This window comes from Solanum pennellii, chromosome 1, assembly GCF_001406875.1.
Source record: "Solanum pennellii chromosome 1, SPENNV200".
Classification (NCBI taxonomy): domain Eukaryota; kingdom Viridiplantae; phylum Streptophyta; class Magnoliopsida; order Solanales; family Solanaceae; genus Solanum; species Solanum pennellii.
In genome coordinates, this window is record NC_028637.1 from 101,467,230 (window position 1) to 101,485,001 (window position 17,772).

The following is a 17,772-nucleotide window of genomic DNA, read 5'->3' on the forward strand; positions in this document are numbered from 1 at the left end:
ATTGTCATCACCTAGCCTTGCATGCTTAAATTAATAGTATTAATTGTTTTATATTTGTTATCACTTAGTAAGATTAAATAAATTAATAAATTAAACGACCTTGATTGCTACTTGTACCCCCACATAGATTGCATGAGATACGGCCGGGACCCACACTTGTGGACCTCGAGGGATGCCTAACACCTTCCCCTCGAGGTAATTTGAACCCTTACCCTAATCTCTGGCCCGTTGACCTTAGTTAGACTTAGTTAGGTTAGATAGGTGCCCTAACGCGCCTTAATTCGTTAGGTGACGACTCCCAAACTCAAAATCCCAAAAGAGTTGTTAGGTCGTGCACCAAAACCCGTTTTCTGCGAAAATGGGGCGCGACAGAATGGCGACTCCGCTGGGGATATTAGGTTCTTACCATTACGTGTTTCATGCTTATTTATGTGGGGTTTACTTTATATTATTTATTTCATTATTTGCTAGGTGTTCATCATATTTAGCTATCATTTTGTTGCCTTGTTTACTATGTTCTTTTTATGTTCCACCCATTTTCTCCATTCTTATTTGTTTATTACCATGTTTCACATTCCCCCGTTTCTCTTATTTGTTTACTACATTTAAACCCCTATCCTCTTTCCTTATTTGCGTGATTTTTATTTTTACACCTTTATATGTTTAAATTCCTTTTATTCATTTATGCTTATTTATTTATTGTTTTATAAAATGCTTATATGTTACCGTTTTTCAATTTAAATGCTAAATGTTTACTGCTTTGATAATTAGCATCCCGCTCATACTTCCCCCAATTGGGACCCTCTTCCTTTTTTTTATTTTGTTCTCGTGATGTTGTGCCTTTGCACCTCTCACAACTACTCCAATCTTATACAAATACCCATTATAGAGAGTCGGCATATGCGTGGATGTAGTGGATAGTTTTACTACCGCGAAGCCACGAGCCTCTCGCATAGAATCCTTTCAAGTCCGCGTCAAGACAAATCTTAGAAGTCCTTGTTAGGTCATACATGCTGCATAAGCCCTAGGAGGTTTGACCTTTGGTGTCAATCCATGTAATTAGTAGCCACCCTCTCGTCTAAAGGGCCCCAACACCCTTAGACAAATTGTATATTTATGTGGCAACGTGATCATAATAATTAAATCAAGTCATTATGTCAAAATGGAGTTAAACTTTTTCTTCGACTCTAAACTTCAAATTGGCAAAGTATAACTTGAATCAATTATGTGACCTTATTCTATTAACTGTTTTAATTGTCCCACTTTAAGTTTATTGTGTCATTCATTTGATATTATAGTTTTGGCTCACTATATAATAACTCGGTTTTGTGTTTGATTTACTTCTTTGACTAAAGGTCGTCTAGTATTTGGATAATTGGCTCGACTAAGATTCTGCAATATGACAAATATGTTCAGCCTTCGAAAAAATCACCCATCTTCTCGTCCAACACGAAGTACCTTTTTGGACCATCTCTCCTCATCCTATTCCTACTCACACCCTCTCTCAACAAAGGTCTCCATCACGCCTCAACTTTGATGCTTCACAACATGAGGGAATAGGTGACAAAATAGAGAAGTCTAAGCTACATGCACTGCAGCGAAAAATGCATGACTTGGAGAAAAAGGTGAATGGAGGATTAAACTCAATACCTACTCATGACTTAAGGTATAAAAATTTATGTCTACACCCAGGAGTTGAATTGCCGTCGGGATTTAAAATTCCAAAATTCAACATGTTCGACGGACGTGGGGATCCAATGGCACATCTCAAAGATTTTTGCAGCAGGCTAGTTGGCTTAGAAAACAATGAACCTCTCCTAATGAGGTTATTTATTCAAAGCTTATCAGGAATAGCCTTCACTTGGTACGTCAAACAAGACTTTGACAAATGGCTCGCATGGGAAGACATGGCTCGAGACTTTGTGGAACAATATAAGTTTAATAAAAAGGTTGACCCTACAATGTTAAATTTGATCAAGTTGAAGAAATTAAGTCATGAATCTTTTGAGGAATATGTCATTCGATGGAGAATGGAAGCCTCCAAGATACGTCACTTACCGCATGAAGAGGAGTTGGTCCAAACTCTCATCAGATCACTTGAGGGTATATACTACAAAACCCTATTCTTTGCTGGTATTCAAAGTTTCGATAGTCTAATTCGAATTGGAAAAGAGTTAGAATATGGCATTCAGTCTGGAAGAATTGGTGATACACAAAAATCTTTTCAAGTCCTGAAAGACTCATTAGATGAAAGGAACGAAGATGCATCCACCTATATACCTCCGAAACAAAGAAATCAGAATATTGAGCAAATTCATGCTATTCTTGAGCCTTCCAACCCTCAGGTATCTCAACATAAGGTGAGGAAACCTCGTGTCTTCACTCCCTTGAGGGAAACTTTGACCGATATTTTTCAGAGATTATGGGCTAAAGGACTTTTAAGACCAATAAATGGATGGATTCCCAAGCACTCTACTTCAAACTTTGATCTATCCAAAAATTGTGCCTATCATTCAAACATTCAAGGTCATGACACCGAAGAATGTGAAGCATTGAGAAATAAGATTCAGAACATGATTGAAAAGGGAAAAATTATAGTGCAACAAGGACCACAAAACAACAATTGCAATCCTTCTATGGCGAATACATTCATCGTTCAAGGAGATCCTACGAAGATGTACATTAGGCACTTGAAAAGGAAGCGTAAATCACATCAGAGAAAGTGATAAGGACAAGACTCTTATGAATAAAGTTGGCTTTATTGTTCTCAGACCTTATGCCCAAAGCCTTCCTCATTCCTTTCATTTTTCCTTGTAATTCTGAACTACGTTTGACCTGATTTCCCTTTGGATACGTAGGCAACCCTTGATGGGTCCGGTCTCTATCAAATAAATTTTCTTCCTTTCCCATCGTCATTCAAAACAATTCTTTACAAATTCAAATCTAGACTATTTGATAATCCATGAACATAATTGACACTTGAATTCGAAGTCGAGCCTTAATGTCAAAATACAAGACAATCGCTTTCTTTGGAACTTACAATTTTTCTTTGAGTGAAGCAGGATCAAAAATTCCCCCACTAATAAACTGGGGCAGAATTTTTGAGGAAACTTCAAAAATTTTCACAGAGATATTTAACAAAGTGAGTATATATCTTATACTCTAAACTGGGGCAGAAATTTTTGAGAAATCCTCAAAAATTTCATCACAAGGGAATGCAACTCTAAAGGCAAGCACAGGTATGACCATCTCTTGCCTTTTGAATTTACGATTTTTCTCTGGATGCAGGAATAAATTATATATGAGCGTACTGTCATATTTAAGAGCTACTATGTAAGTCATACTATCCTCTGATTATTTTTTTGAAGAGGCTATTATCAACTTTCTTCTACGATTGACTGAATATATATTTAGGCTCTTCCGCCTTACAATAGGATGTTTAGGCTCTTCCGCCTTACAATAGGATATTTAGGCTCGTCTGCCTTACAATACGACATTTAGGCTCTTCCGCCTTACAATAGGATGTTTAGGCTCTTCCGCCTTACAATAGAATGTTTAGGCTCGTCTGCCTTACAATACGACATTTACTCTCGTCTCTCCTTACAACCAGACATTTTACTTATATTATTATATGTTTATACTATCAAATATTTTGGAGTTTGACGTTATTCTTCAGAGATGGGTTCAATCCTTCAAGAAGTTAAAGACTATCAAGGCTTGCACTACGTCTCAAACAGATACGCTCCTTGTCACCTCTTGTCATTTATTTAGAACTCACATTTCATCATTATTGTTCATACTTTATCTATTTATAAGCTAACGTCTTATCTAGAATTTGCAGATATGATCGATCGCCCCTGATTACAATTATTATGCTATTATCTATCCCAACAAAGACCCTAACAATTCTTTGCTACTCATACTCCAAACCTTGTTCATAGGCTGATAACCTCAATCTATCATGCTCTTTCTGCGTCTCTGTCATGATCTTCTAGCCTCTCAATCTCTTTTTTCTCGCTACTCTAATCTTATCCATTCAAGCCGATATCGTGCCTTTCAGACACCTTAGCGCTCTTTCAACTTTTAAGAGTTTCATTTGCTCTTGAATCTAGAACTACACACGACCTGATTCTCGTATAACCAGAGATATGTAGGCGACTTAAAACCAAAGTCTCGGTCGTACCCTTTTTTCAACTCTACTTCGCTTCAATCGATCCGCTGACATCTGTCGTCGGTCGGACAAAATCGGCTACTAAGTCAACGTTGGTTGCCTGACAATTCATTCTTCATTCTCAATCAACCAAGGGGCAGCTGTTGACACCCAATTTTGACCGACCTTTGACCATTTTTAGGAATACTATTCGATTAAATACGTATTTTAAATTTTAGAATTTTTAATCGACTTTGCTTGAAAATTATATATCTTAGTACGTTTTATAAAATTATCGTAAATATTAAAATATTTTAAAATTATTAATGAATTTCAAATGTTAAAATTTAAATGATTTTCAATTATATAAAAATATTTTAATATATGTAGTATTTTAATTAAAATAGTAATTCCTACACTTTCCTTAAATTTCAAATTCTAGCCTATTCTATTCCAATTTCTTTCAATTCTAGCCATTTGAATTAAAGTTTTATTACAATTATAGCCTCTCTTTCATTCCAATTCTAGCCAAACGTTATTGCAATTTTAGCCACTCTATATCTTTGCCAATCTAATTTCAAGACTTGATCTCTTAATCTCATCCGTCCATCTTAAAAAAATAAATCCTAGATCGAATCCTAACCCTTCATCTCTATCTAATCTAACGGTTGTGATTAACTCTCATATTCTCTCAACATCTAAAAATAATCCCTAAAAAATTTTCATTCACTTCTTCTCTCACCCTCTCCTACTCTCTCCAGCCGCCCCACCTCTCTCTCCATTCTTTCCGGTGGAAATCGTCAACCCCAAGCGAGGCGGCGACGCCCCTCTCTCTCTTGTCGTCTTCCCCCTCTCGCTTGTCGTCTTCCCTCTCTCTCTCTCTCTCTTTCTCTTCCTCCCCTCCCCGTCACCAGCCGCCGCAACCCCCCCTCTCCTCTCCAATTTTTTCCGGCGAGGAGACAGCCGGACGGAAGCCGCCCAAGCAGCCGCTGCTCCTCCCTTCCTGCCCTCTCTCCCTCTTCTTCTCCTTCCTTCTCCTTCGTTTCCGATCCTCCCTTTCTCCTTCTCTCGCGACCCCTCTCCCTTCCCCTCTCGCCTTCCTTGTCGCCTCCCCGCGCCTCCCATCAGTGTCAGCAGCGGGGACTGCTGCGCTCGGCCAGCAGCTGCGAAGAGGAGGAACGCCAGGCAGCCCGCGAGAGACAGCAGCAGCCAGGCGAGGAGAAACGGCTCCAGCAAACTCCACGCAGCAGCTCCGCACAGCGATCAAGGCAACATTCCGGCGGAATTGAAAAGTCTGTTAAAGACGGATCTGTACAGATCCGTCCAGGTTTCAAACTTGAAGTTCGAGTTGAAGATTAATTGAAGAAAGATTTATTTGTTTATTTGAATGTATATATATATATATTTTATTTTTTTGCCTATTTTATTTATTAGAATGTTGTAACAATTGTAACTCTAAAGGATCATATATATAAATTTATTTGGGGGGTCGTCTAGGGGAGGGGGATTTATATGCTTACTTGTTTATTATAAATTTTTTAGAAATCATGCCTAGGTTTATCTTTAACCACCTAGATTTAATGTTTGTAGGTGTTATAATCTAATCAATTTTCAATTTGCTTGACGCTTTTGTTAATAAGTCTTAAAAAATAATAACTAGATTCCATTAATTTTTAAATGTTAAAATCAAATCCTAATAATCTAGTAGGTTGTTAGATGTTAAAAATATGTTAAATTTTCATTTGTCTTATCACGTAGAAACTATGCCTAAGTATTAAAATCATGCATATATATGTTACTCTGTTTTTTTTAAAACACCTAGAAATCATGTCTATAGGATTGTAAATAAACTTTTAACATATTCGTAAAAATAAAATTTGTTTGTGCATATTTGTGTCCTTCCCCCAAAATTGGTTAATATTAATCCTATTTGTCTTCCTCATTCATACTAAACTAAAATCATTTCATGCATTTAATAAATTATTTGGCTTTAAATATATTTCATCGTAAAACCTTTGCGTTAATAAATTTACCATCTTAATGTTCTACTAGTTTTTAGTACTTATAAAGTTTTGCAACATAATTTTCTTAAAAGTCATTATTCAATCTTCCTTTGAAATTTTGGATTGATTGTGACATTATTTTTTAAAATAAAGCACTATCTCCTAACCTATCGTTAGTGGGAAAGTCAAAGGAACTACGAGGTCTAGTTCCAATTTTTAAACCCGACGCGTCCCTCGGAAGTACCACCTACCCATGGATTTCAAAAGAAATTATGTGCATTTATATGTGAATGTTTATGTGCCTACGTGTGAACTAAATCTTTTAAATCATTTTTCAAAACATAATTTTTTAAACCGACCTCAAATCAAAATTGTTTCTATGGTGGAGGAGCACGATCAACAATATCGTGGCATCATCCCTATAAAGAAACAAACATTTTTTTTAAAAATATAAAAATTTCATATTCAAAACTTATCAATTTTTAACTTTACTTTTGCACATACTAATTGCTTAATTTTTGCCAAATTCGTCTTATAACATAGTCTCATATGCTTAAATAAAAAATAAAATTTGATTATTTATTTATTGTCATCACCTAGCCTTGCATGCTTAAATTAATAGTATTAATTGTTTTATATTTGTTATCACTTAGTAAGATTAAATAAATTAATAAATTAAACGACCTTGATTGCTACTTGTACCCCCACATAGATTGCATGAGATACGGCCGGGACCCACACTTGTGGACCTCGAGGGATGCCTAACACCTTCCCCTCGAGGTAATTTGAACCCTTACCCTAATCTCTGGCCCGTTGACCTTAGTTAGACTTAGTTAGGTTAGATAGGTGCCCTAACGCGCCTTAATTCGTTAGGTGACGACTCCCAAACTCAAAATCCCAAAAGAGTTGTTAGGTCGTGCACCAAAACCCGTTTTCCGCGAAAATGGGGCGCGACACTTATTTCATGTGTCGGATTTATAAATTCACTTGTAAGATTTGACACGATGATAACTTATAAGTTTCTCTAAAAGGAATATCAATCAACCTCTATAACGAGACATGAATTCCATCAACTAACTTATTATTTCACCAATATATATTATTATCATCCAACTTACCAGGCATATTGACCCATCTCAGAATCTCACATTTTAATAAATCAAAACGATAATTAATATATATACAAATCATAATATTTATATCAAGATTAAGAATATAAGTACATTTAATAGTTTAGAGAATATGTTTTTATAAGTCAGTCTAAAACAACTATCTCTACTCGGTCCCGTTCAATACATACAAAATGTACTAGCACAAGAAGTTGGAACTATACCGTTCCCATAATTAGGACAAATTACATATAATCTTGTGCTACATTTGTACCCGATGACATGTCCAATTTCCATCCTAGATTGCGAACCAAAAACTTTATACTTATAAGAACCGATGATTTAATCCTCTGTGTATAAGCTAAAACTCTACACACTAAATCATCTACTATATAACTTAAATAGACATCATAAACGAATATATGATCTATTGAATTTTAATAAATATTTATTCTCTAATAAATATTATTTTTTAACACATGGTTAATAGTATATATCCCAATAGTTAAGACTTAGATCTCTCATGATTTTCAAATTGACATTTTATGTTGAAGCTAAATGTATCGATTTTATGGGTAATGCTTATTTGCTTTTTAAGACCATCAATTTAAGAAAGTTAAGACTTTGGTCCCTCGTAATTTTTAAATGTCGACTCTTATACGTGACAATGTACGTGCAAAAGACTATTAATGCTCTATATAAAGAACATTATCACGTATATAGGTCGATCATGAACATTTAAAAACAACGAGGGAACTAAGTCTTAATTTCCTTAAATTAATGGTTTTAAAGAGCAAATATCTCATCTGCGTAGTTTTTTTTTGTTTTTTTTTTGACCTTTCTCTAGTTTTCTTCCGTTGGGTCTGTTCTTCATTCAGGATTCACCATTCACCTTTCTTAGTTCCCATGATTCTGGTCCCAGGTTAGGATTCAGTTCTATACCTTTTAAGGTTGTCTCCTTCACTTCAACTTTGTTCGATTACTATATATATATTTTTTGTATTTACTGGACATTTTTTTAGCTTAATGTTTTTTTAAGTTGAAACATAAGTGGCCACTGGGAAGGGAGAGCAACTTCAATGGTGATAAAGCTCTCAACTTTAATTCTTCCCAAGAAAATTCCCAAATGGGTTTGTTCAAAACCCTATTTTTCTTCACTTTCTTGTGCTTGTAAAATTCAAAACAATCCAGAATCCAAACAAACCTCTACCAGTTCTTCTGACTTTGAAACCAAGATTCAATATTTAAAGAATAAGCTTCACCCAGAAACATTAGTAGGCGTTCTTCATTCCACAGCTGATTTGGATTCTTCATTGAAGTTATTCAAATGGGCTTCCCTTCAAAAAAGGTTTCATCACTCTGCTGATACTTATTTTCAAATTATCTTGAAGTTAGGTATGGCTGGGAAAGTAGAAGATATTGAAGGATTTTGTAATGAGATGGTAAAGGATAAATGCCCAAATTTTGAACAAGTTCTTTTGGATTTGCTAGATATATTTGTTAGAAATAGTAGGCTTAGTGAGGCTTTATGTGTTCTTTCTTGTATAAATTTTTGTACCTTAAATCCCTCTATATCTATATTTAATCAATTACTGGGCGCACTTGTCAAGGAAAAGAAGGAATTTAAGGATGTATTGTTCGTATATAAAGAGATTGTGAAAGCTGGAATTGCTCCCAATATTGATACACTTAATTCTCTGATAGAGGCTTTATTTGCTGCTGGTCGCGCTGATGCTGCATTGGAGCAATACAAACGACTTCATAAGAAAGGTTGTAGTCCTAATGGTAGGACTTTTCAGATAATTATTGGTGAACTTGTTGAAAGGGGTAGAGTGGATGAAGCACTTGTAATTTTAGATGATATGTTTCGTATACAGTGTGAACCGGATTATTCTAGCTTTTATGCTCATATAATACCTTTATTTTGTGATATGAATAAATTAGATGTAGTAAGGAGGTTGTTTCCTGTGATGAGAGCGTCTAAAGTTCTTCCGGATTCATCCACTTATGGGGCAATGATAAAGTGTTTGTGTTGGAATCTTCTCGTGGATGATGCTGTAAAACTTGTAGATGAGATGGTGTATAATGATGTTATGCCAGATGATGATGTGTTCATGAGTATAATAGATGGATTATGTGAATTGAATATGTTGAGTGAAGCTAAGGAGTTTTTGAATGACAAAGAAGTTGCAAGTGTATTGCCTTACAATGCGCTTCTTGAAGCTATTCTAAATGATGGCACCTTTAATATGGCAAGAGATCTGTTTGATGAAATGTTTGACAGAAACATCACAGATCATTGTTCTTGGAATATCATGATTCTGTTCTTGTGTGATAATAAGAGACTGAAAGATGCTTTGAAATATGTTGGTAGAATGATTGTTTCCTCCGTTAGTCTTGATTCATCTACATATTCTGCTCTCATCGTTGGCTACTGCAAATTAGGTGAATGTGAGAATGCTTTGGCATTGTTTCATCAGCTTAGGTCCAAATCTGGGTTATTAGATTTGGTATCATATGCTCAACTTATTGACTGTCTTTGCCAGAAGGAAGAGATTCAGGAAGCCACCAAAGTGTTTTGGTTCATGTCAACAAAGAGACTTGCTCTTCAATCGACCTCGTTTGGCAAGATTATGGAGGGACTTTGTGCTAGTGGGTTCACAGTTAGAGCAATCAAATTGCTACCAGTTGCATATTATTGTGGTACATTGTCTTCTCCTTCTGCTTACAACAGCATAATGCGAGGGCTATTCAGTTTAGGAAGAGCAAGTGATCTCTTTATGGTGCTCTCAAGAATGGTTGTGGATGGTTGTAAGATGGATGGGGAAACATATCGCATTCTTATTCAGAGCATGATTTCGCTTGGACATATAGAGAAGTCGGCTCTATTATTGGATATGATGCTTAGTCAGGGTCTATTACCGAATTCGGAAACACTTTCTAAACTTCTGGAGTATCTGGTGGAAAACAATCAGGTCCGCATGATATTTTCTTCAATAGATAAGCTTGTCTCTGAATTTGAAGTTGTTGATTCATCAATGTACAATATGCTGATAAATAGTCTTTTGAAAGAGGGATACAATGACAAGGCCTCTTTCTTGCTGGATTTAATGTTGGAAAAGGGCTGGGTTCCTGATGCTGATACTCATGCTTTATTAGTGGGTTCCAGTGTGGAAGATGAAACAGATGCTCAAAATTCTTCATGTGACAAATTTATCACACAGGATAATGTTGGCAATATACTTGCTGAGGGCCTTGGGAAATTTGATGGACATGACTATAGATTATAATACTATAATTGGGATCTTGATCCAGTAATCAATTTGGCATATGCGTGCATAAAGATATATGCGGTCCGGTCTAAGAATATTATGACGTATAAGGGCTTATCTCGTGGTTATTGCTGATCATCTCTGTTTTCCACATCATCCATTAGATACCTGCTTCAATTTTGAAGGGCTAATCAATTTCTCAAAGCATACCTAGAAGTAAGTTTTTTCTATTTTATTTCTTGTAAGCCCTACACATACTTTTATGTTTTATTAACTCTATAGAGTACTCTGAAGATGGCATTACCTTTCAAAGGGATTATACTGTTTATCATACTTTAGTAAGTTGTCTTCTGATAGTTAAACTATAAAAGGGAAACTTTATGAATTATGATAGTTCGGAGTTTATCAGAAGATACTCATTTTTCTGTAGTCACTTTACATTTTAAAAATTCAATTACCAATATGTGATGACATTGCTACATAATCCTTTACAGGAGAAATGTTTCAAAATGTTAAACCACAATTTGATCTTTCACTTGCAGACATGAGAACTACTAACTACAGTTAGAACAGCAGGCTCCCTTCAATTTGCTCTACACCTTTGTTAGACGAAAGCATCATAATAATTAAAAAATTAACAGCTACTTTTAAGCCTCTCAATAGCTAAATTGTCTAAATGTGATTTATCACTTCACTTTTGTAGCTTGGTATAAGCAACTGTTTTTCTTGTTATGTTATGCTCAAGCAGTTTGGAGGTGGCAAAGATGTCTGCCACTGTGTCACATGTTGGATTTCTACATATAATTCTCACAAAGTTTTGCTGTAACTAATAGCTAAATATCAATATCCGTTATGCAGTGACAGTAAAAGCTGGTATAACATCAACTGTTTAGTATTCCTATCAGCAGCGCTGAACTGTAATATACCTTTCTTTTTCTCTTCTGGCTGAGATCAATTGTAGCATCTGCTCATATCAGTGCTGGTGAATAAGTTTTTTTCTGTTGGAAGGCACAATAAATGCTCAGGGAAGTTCTAGCTAAGTTGGAAGGAATAAGAAGGAAGATCAGAACACTGCTTAGCTAGTCACTCGAGCTGTGAGTTCCGCTATTACTAACTTTCTCGTTTTAGCTATTTCACCAACCACATCATGTATATAGGGAGCTCACATATTCTGTACATCATACTCCAAACACAACTGAGTGAAGTACTGAGCCTTTTCTTGCTCATTTCGTGTGACAGTTTAATGTAAATTTGTTGTTTTCCTTGTCAAAGCAAGATAAATTCAGTTGGTTTGAAGGGTGGTCATCTACATGGATTATCTGGGATCTCCTCAATGCCTTCTGTAGTGCACACAAGGTGCTCACATAAAGGCAAAGGTCATAGCGGCTGCGATTTATTTTTATCTCTACTTGAACGAACACTTGTTAAAGAAAAGTTTGCAGTCATTCAACTTTGCATAATTTGGAACTGAAATATTCTGGATTAGTATACCTTTTCTCAATGGAAGCAAATATATACTAGTCAATTAGTTAATATATTCATAGTTTAATTAAATTTTTATTCTACTATCTTACCATCATATTTATGTGGCGCAGATTTAGAATTTGTATAATTTGACTTTTAAGTGTACAAATTTAGAATTTCTGTAATTTGCTTCTTAATCATATAAATTCATAATTTATGTATGCTTACCCTAGCTTGTATATAATTGTTCTATTGATATATTTGATTTGTATAAGTTTTGAAAAATTTTTAATGTATAAATACATAATTTGTGTATACTAATTATACAATGTAAATATTTATAGCAAATAAAAGTATAATTATGAAACATAATTAGACAAATTATAGATAGTTTATTAAATTTAATCTTTTTGCTATTTATAGAATTTCCTTTTTCCCAACAGTTTTTCATCGTTAATCTTGCACGCCAAATGAGTAATTGAGGATACAAAAGACTAAGCTTGTTTGGATTGTTTTAAAAATAGTGTTTCCTTCGCTTAATAATAGTTGTTCACTATACAAAAAGTAATTATTTAATAATATTTGTTTCTTTTAAAAAATCAAGAGATGATTTACTTTTAATGACTATTTTATCCTTGATATTAAATACTATTCCCTCCATTCCATATTAATTTGACTTTTGAGGTATTTTTCATTTTTAAAATTAAGTTAATTATTCAGATTTAAAAATTACTTTTAGCATGTTCTTCTAATTTTACCTTTATTAATCAGTATTAAAATTAGTAATTAATTAATAGTTAGTTATTTCAATTATAAATTTGACAATAATTCATAAGGATAAAAATGAAAAACTAGGTTCAGAATTTTTGTGTCTTAATATATTTTTCTTAAACGGTGTAAAATACCTTAAAATTTAATATGAAAAAAAGAGAGTACTATTTATCATCTAGCACATTTTTAAAGCACAAAATTTAAGAAAGTCAAAGGATAATATAGTAATATTACCCTGATTTATTGTTTATTAAGGAGTGTACCAAGTCAATAATGAATAACTATTGTTAAATAAAAAAAGAAATATTATATTTGCAATCACTTCCTAATTTTAAATAAATTTGACCAACTTTTAAGCCAATTCAAATATCCTTTAAATGGTGTCATTTTGGTGGAGTTCTTTTCTCTCTCGTCTTGCTCAACAATCCCCAATATAGAAAACCCTAATTCAAGAACACAGAGAATCCTTTTTCACTCTCCTTGTGCAAAAAACGAAAACCGGATTATCAGAAACTCTCTCGCTCTATACATGAAGTTGCTCTTCCTTTTCCCCTGTTTCATGTTCCGATTTCAAAAATGACGAAACAAAACTTTCCCAACAGCTCCACCGTCGCCCCTCTCCCCGTCCCTACCACCTGCGGCAACTGCAACGTTGAGGAAAGGTGGTTTCTCCACAACGTCCGCCACAGAGGATTATACCGTCGACTTTGCACCAACTGTGTCCTCAGACTCCACATTCAATCGTTTTGCCCCACTTGTTTGCTCGTTTATAACCCTACCCCTCCACCTAACGCGGCTTCAAACGGCCTTGTTTCTTGTTCCAAATGCTATTCGTATTCTCACAATTCTTGTGTGGGTGTCAACCCTCCTCACCCTTATCATTGCCCCCTTTGTGTTAACCCTAATACCCCTCTTTTTTCACTTAAGAAGGGAAGAGAGGTTGGTTTGGGTAATGAGGAGTCTAGGGTTATTGATATGAAGGCGGCTAAGGTTTTATTAGCGGCTGCCAAGATCGCTGCTGGGACTGTGACTAAAGCAGCTTTGGCTGCTAGGGTTGAGGCAGAGAGGAGGGCGAAGGAGGCGGCATTTACTAGGAAAAGAGCTAGAGAGGCTATAGACCATGTGGCTTATCTTACGGCTAGGGATAAGCTGAAGAAGAAGGATATATTGCAGTATCCTTCTAATGGCCCAGGATTGGGTTATGGCAATGGGAGTAACAGAGGTAGTAATCAATGCCTTAGTATGGTGGTTGCAGCTCTGCCATTGGAGGAGGAGAATGTCATGAATGCGGAGAGGTTGGATGGGTCTTCTGAGGTTTTAGTAGCTTTGAATTCTGTGGACTTGAAAGGGCAGAATCCGACCCTGGGGTTGCCAGGTGAGAATAATGGATCTGCCATGGATGTGGAGATGAATGGGGTAGCAATGGTGACCCCTTCACCTGCTTTTAGGGGAGGATTAATGCAGAATCATACCGGTGCTATTGGAGTTGAGCACGAGAAGTCTGGGGAATTGGTCTGTGAGAATGGCCAAAGGGAGATGATAAACCATGGAATGGTGGCTGAAAAGGATCAAGATCCGCGAATGGTGAATTCCAGTGCTAGGAAGGGGAATGGTAGTCTCCCTCAGCTATAATTGTAGCAGGAAAACTGGTAAGATTAAGGTGGGGTTGAAAATATGTTGATTTGTGCAATCAAGTTATGATTTTGCGGTTACTTGTGGGGTAAATGCCTTTTTCGCAGGTTACTTGGCTCGCAAAGGCTAGTGTCTGGGCATTCAATCTATTAGAATGTGAAGACTGGGATATGGTTGGTGTGGGTTGTTTTTATTAGACTAAGGATAGTATTCCGTACAGCATTTTATTGTGTAGAGATGTTCTTTGTACTTTTAACTAATTAAAGGTCACTTCCATGCGGTAGTGTTTCCCTAAATCTGCTCAGGCTTGTTTTTTTTAGTTTCGTGATCCCTTGCTTACATGCTTTCTTACATTATTTACTGTCATTGATAAAATTGTTGTGCTATTGAGCTTGCTATTAGTGTACTTGAATTGCAACAAAGTGTCAAGGCATAATATAAACCTCACCCTCCTTTTCTGAATTGCTTTGCTTTAACTTGATTTTAACATCTGAATATGGAAGGAATGGATGCATTGCATGTTCTTTTGCATCTTTTTGGCATTCTTTTGAGTTGTTTCCTGGATGAAGTATTGGAGTAAATAATAATTTGAACCTAGGAATGTCTACTGAGCAGAAAACTGAGTGCGTGTGTTCAAGATGAATTTTAGCCGGATGAAAACTTGTATTTTTGTTTAATTCATATGAACTATTTTTTTGCCTGTGCCAATCTGAAGAAATTTATATCTCAAAAGCTTAAAGCAGGATTGTGGAAAGAAGATATATAATTGAAAGGGTGGGCATCATTCTCTGCGGGATGATTATGCCTTTCCATGTACTTGTGAAGTTACCTCGAGATTCTCTTATTCAGCTCAGGTTGTTACTGGTGATTCGGCCATTTTCTTTTATTTTGTCCTAGCAGAGTATGGTCAAGTAAGATGGTTCCTTTTGTTTATCGTATTGAACCTAAAGAGATTTTAGAATTTTGGCAGGTTGTAGAGTTTCTTTGGATTTGAATCCCTGGAGTTTTTCTTTTTTTAACTTCTCCTGAAGGAGGAGAGAGCACCATGAATCTTAGTAGTTTCAGAGTAGGCAGATTGTATGTATATAGGAGGTTCCACTTTCCATTTTGGCTGAAATTTTCCTTTTTAAAGTGTGGGCGTGTGTATGCTTTTTAAAGTAGGAGGTTTCAGTTTCCATTTTAGTTCTAATGTTTGATCATCTCTCTATTGCACCTTTTTTTCATTCAATAAATCTCTTTTCTTGTATGGCGTTTCTATAAGAGCATTGACACCCAATCCCTCCGTCTCCTAGTCTTAATAATGGAGAACAGTTAAGAATGACACCTCATATTCTCCTCGGGTACATGCATCCTCCATCAATTTATATGTATCAACTAACTCTTCTAGGTTTCCCTCTCACCAATGCTTAGGCATTTAGGATGATATAACCTTTGTTTTGCTGCTGCTGCTGGTGGTATCCGATCCCCGATTTCTCATGGTATTCATCTCAATTTCACTGATCGCTAGTTCACATCCTTTTAGTTGACAACAAGGATTGGGAATTCATGATTAGTTCTTTGTTATATAAGAGGGTATTAGATTCAGTTGAAGTGGATCCAAGATCCACTAGATCATGCTGTCAGTTCTGGGAGAGCTTTTCTCTATGTATGCACTCACCATATGTGCACTAAATACTTCATTCTATTTCACCACATCTCCTACATTTTACAAGCTTTTGTTGCCTTAGTCGTTCTCTCAGCAATAAGGTTCAAAGGTTTTATGAGTCTATGGAGGGGATATTCTTTTGTAGAAAAATTACATAGTATAACAGATATATGCTATCTATTTACTATACACAGATTATTATTAGCAGCTACACTATCCATTTAATAGTTTATTTCAATTAAAGGGTGTATTTTCAAACATTGTATCTATTAGTTATTGTCCCTTTCCTCTTGTCTCTCTTCAACTTTGCATATAACCCCCTAACTAGCACCTTTTCACTCTTTTATGGATGACTTTTCTCCATGGATGTTTTTTTTGAGTTCTCTCCAAATTCAAACTCAATAATGCTATGCCTTCTCTCCCTTGACAAAGCATTGTTGTCATTGGCTCGTGATATTTAATGGAACTTCATATCAATGTAATGTTAAAGCATTATTAGTAAAATTGCTTGAAACTTGACGATGTTATTTTTTTTTAAAAAAATAATTACTATCGAAGTAAAAATTAAAAAATCTAATAAATTCTATCAAATCATCAATATATATATATAAATCTGAATTCAAAACCGCTGATGTGGCATGCCTCTAAGGGCTAGAAAAATATTCATCTTTTTTTTTATATATATTTTTTAAATCATTTTTTAAATTTTAAAATATAAAAAGAGTCTCTTAAATATTGAAGCTAATCATAATTAAAGTCATTAAATTATAATTACTCCAATGGATGTTATTTATCTTTTCATATTCATATGTTACTAATTATTATTTATCTTTTCATATTCATATGTTACTAATTATTATACTAACTATAAATACTAAAGCAAATATCTAACACTGCATAACATTTTGTCCTTTTCCATTCATAATTTCCTTTCAATTCTTCTTCTTTTTATTTCAAACTCTTTTTGCAAGAAGTCTTTTTCTTTCTTTTTTTCCTTTTTTTTAATTATTTTATTTTAGCATTGTCAGTGTTGTCCATATTTTATTATCTTAGTATGTAATTTTCATGCCTGATTTTTTTATTTTATCTTATTTTCATCTTAATATATTAAATAAATTGAATAAATGCACTCTATTAATCATTTTCGTTTAAATTCTTACATTAATTCCTTTATTATTTTGTATATGTACGTTACAATATACCCAACTGGATAACGATACGTAAAACTCATTTTATGTGTTGCAAATATTCAATTCTGTCCCTAAATTTCATCTATTAATTTAGTTATTATTATAATTTACATGTATGAATGTCATATTTAATCTATCCATATTTAGGATATTCTCTACCATTATTATTAATCTCTTCCCCTAATTTTTTTTCACTTTTTTTGTACTACTTATATTTCTATAAGGAAATGTAGAAATGATCAATGCAGTAGTTATGAAATTTAAAAGGTAAGTTTCGTTGTAATTTAATAAATATAAAAATGTGAAAAGTCATTATTTTTAATGACATTTACCATATGAGTTATTATGTATTGTAGTTATATCATATTTGCACATATAAATATAAGAAACATTGCAAATGATTGAGAAGCTCAGTCAATTGTTGGGTGCTGGTGATATTTTACTGTTTATTTTAAAGGTGAGATTTCTATTTTCTTTTATATAAATTGATGATAAGAATATTTATCTTTTTCTATTTATGCATTTTTCAGAAAAAA

At 34.6% G+C, this 17,772-nt stretch overlaps 2 protein-coding genes across 8 annotated transcripts; both read left to right on the forward strand.

Annotated features, from left to right (window-relative positions):
- Positions 1 to 8,025: 8,025 nt before the first annotated feature.
- Positions 8,026 to 12,067, forward strand: LOC107009812 (pentatricopeptide repeat-containing protein At5g16420, mitochondrial-like). Of its 7 annotated transcripts, XM_027917757.1 has the most exons (4): positions 8,026 to 10,750; positions 11,393 to 11,451; positions 11,543 to 11,628; positions 11,807 to 12,067. In XM_027917757.1, exon 1 carries the CDS (start codon positions 8,342 to 8,344, stop codon positions 10,550 to 10,552), a length of 2,211 nt encoding a protein of 736 aa, XP_027773558.1. In that variant the 5' UTR covers positions 8,026 to 8,341; the 3' UTR covers positions 10,553 to 10,750; positions 11,393 to 11,451; positions 11,543 to 11,628; positions 11,807 to 12,067. The 7 variants fall into 7 exon arrangements, with proteins under 7 accessions (XP_027773558.1, XP_015064633.1, XP_015064639.1 ...); XM_015209147.2 differs by having other exon boundaries at positions 11,393 to 11,628; XM_015209153.2 differs by having other exon boundaries at positions 11,543 to 12,067.
- A 1,086-nt stretch (positions 12,068 to 13,153) lies between these two features.
- On the forward strand, positions 13,154 to 14,808 carry LOC107008524. Its single transcript, XM_015207604.2, has one exon. The coding sequence runs from the start codon at positions 13,346 to 13,348 to the stop codon at positions 14,399 to 14,401; it is 1,056 nt and encodes a 351-aa protein (XP_015063090.1). The 5' UTR covers positions 13,154 to 13,345; the 3' UTR covers positions 14,402 to 14,808.
- The last annotated feature ends 2,964 nt before the right edge of the window (positions 14,809 to 17,772 follow it).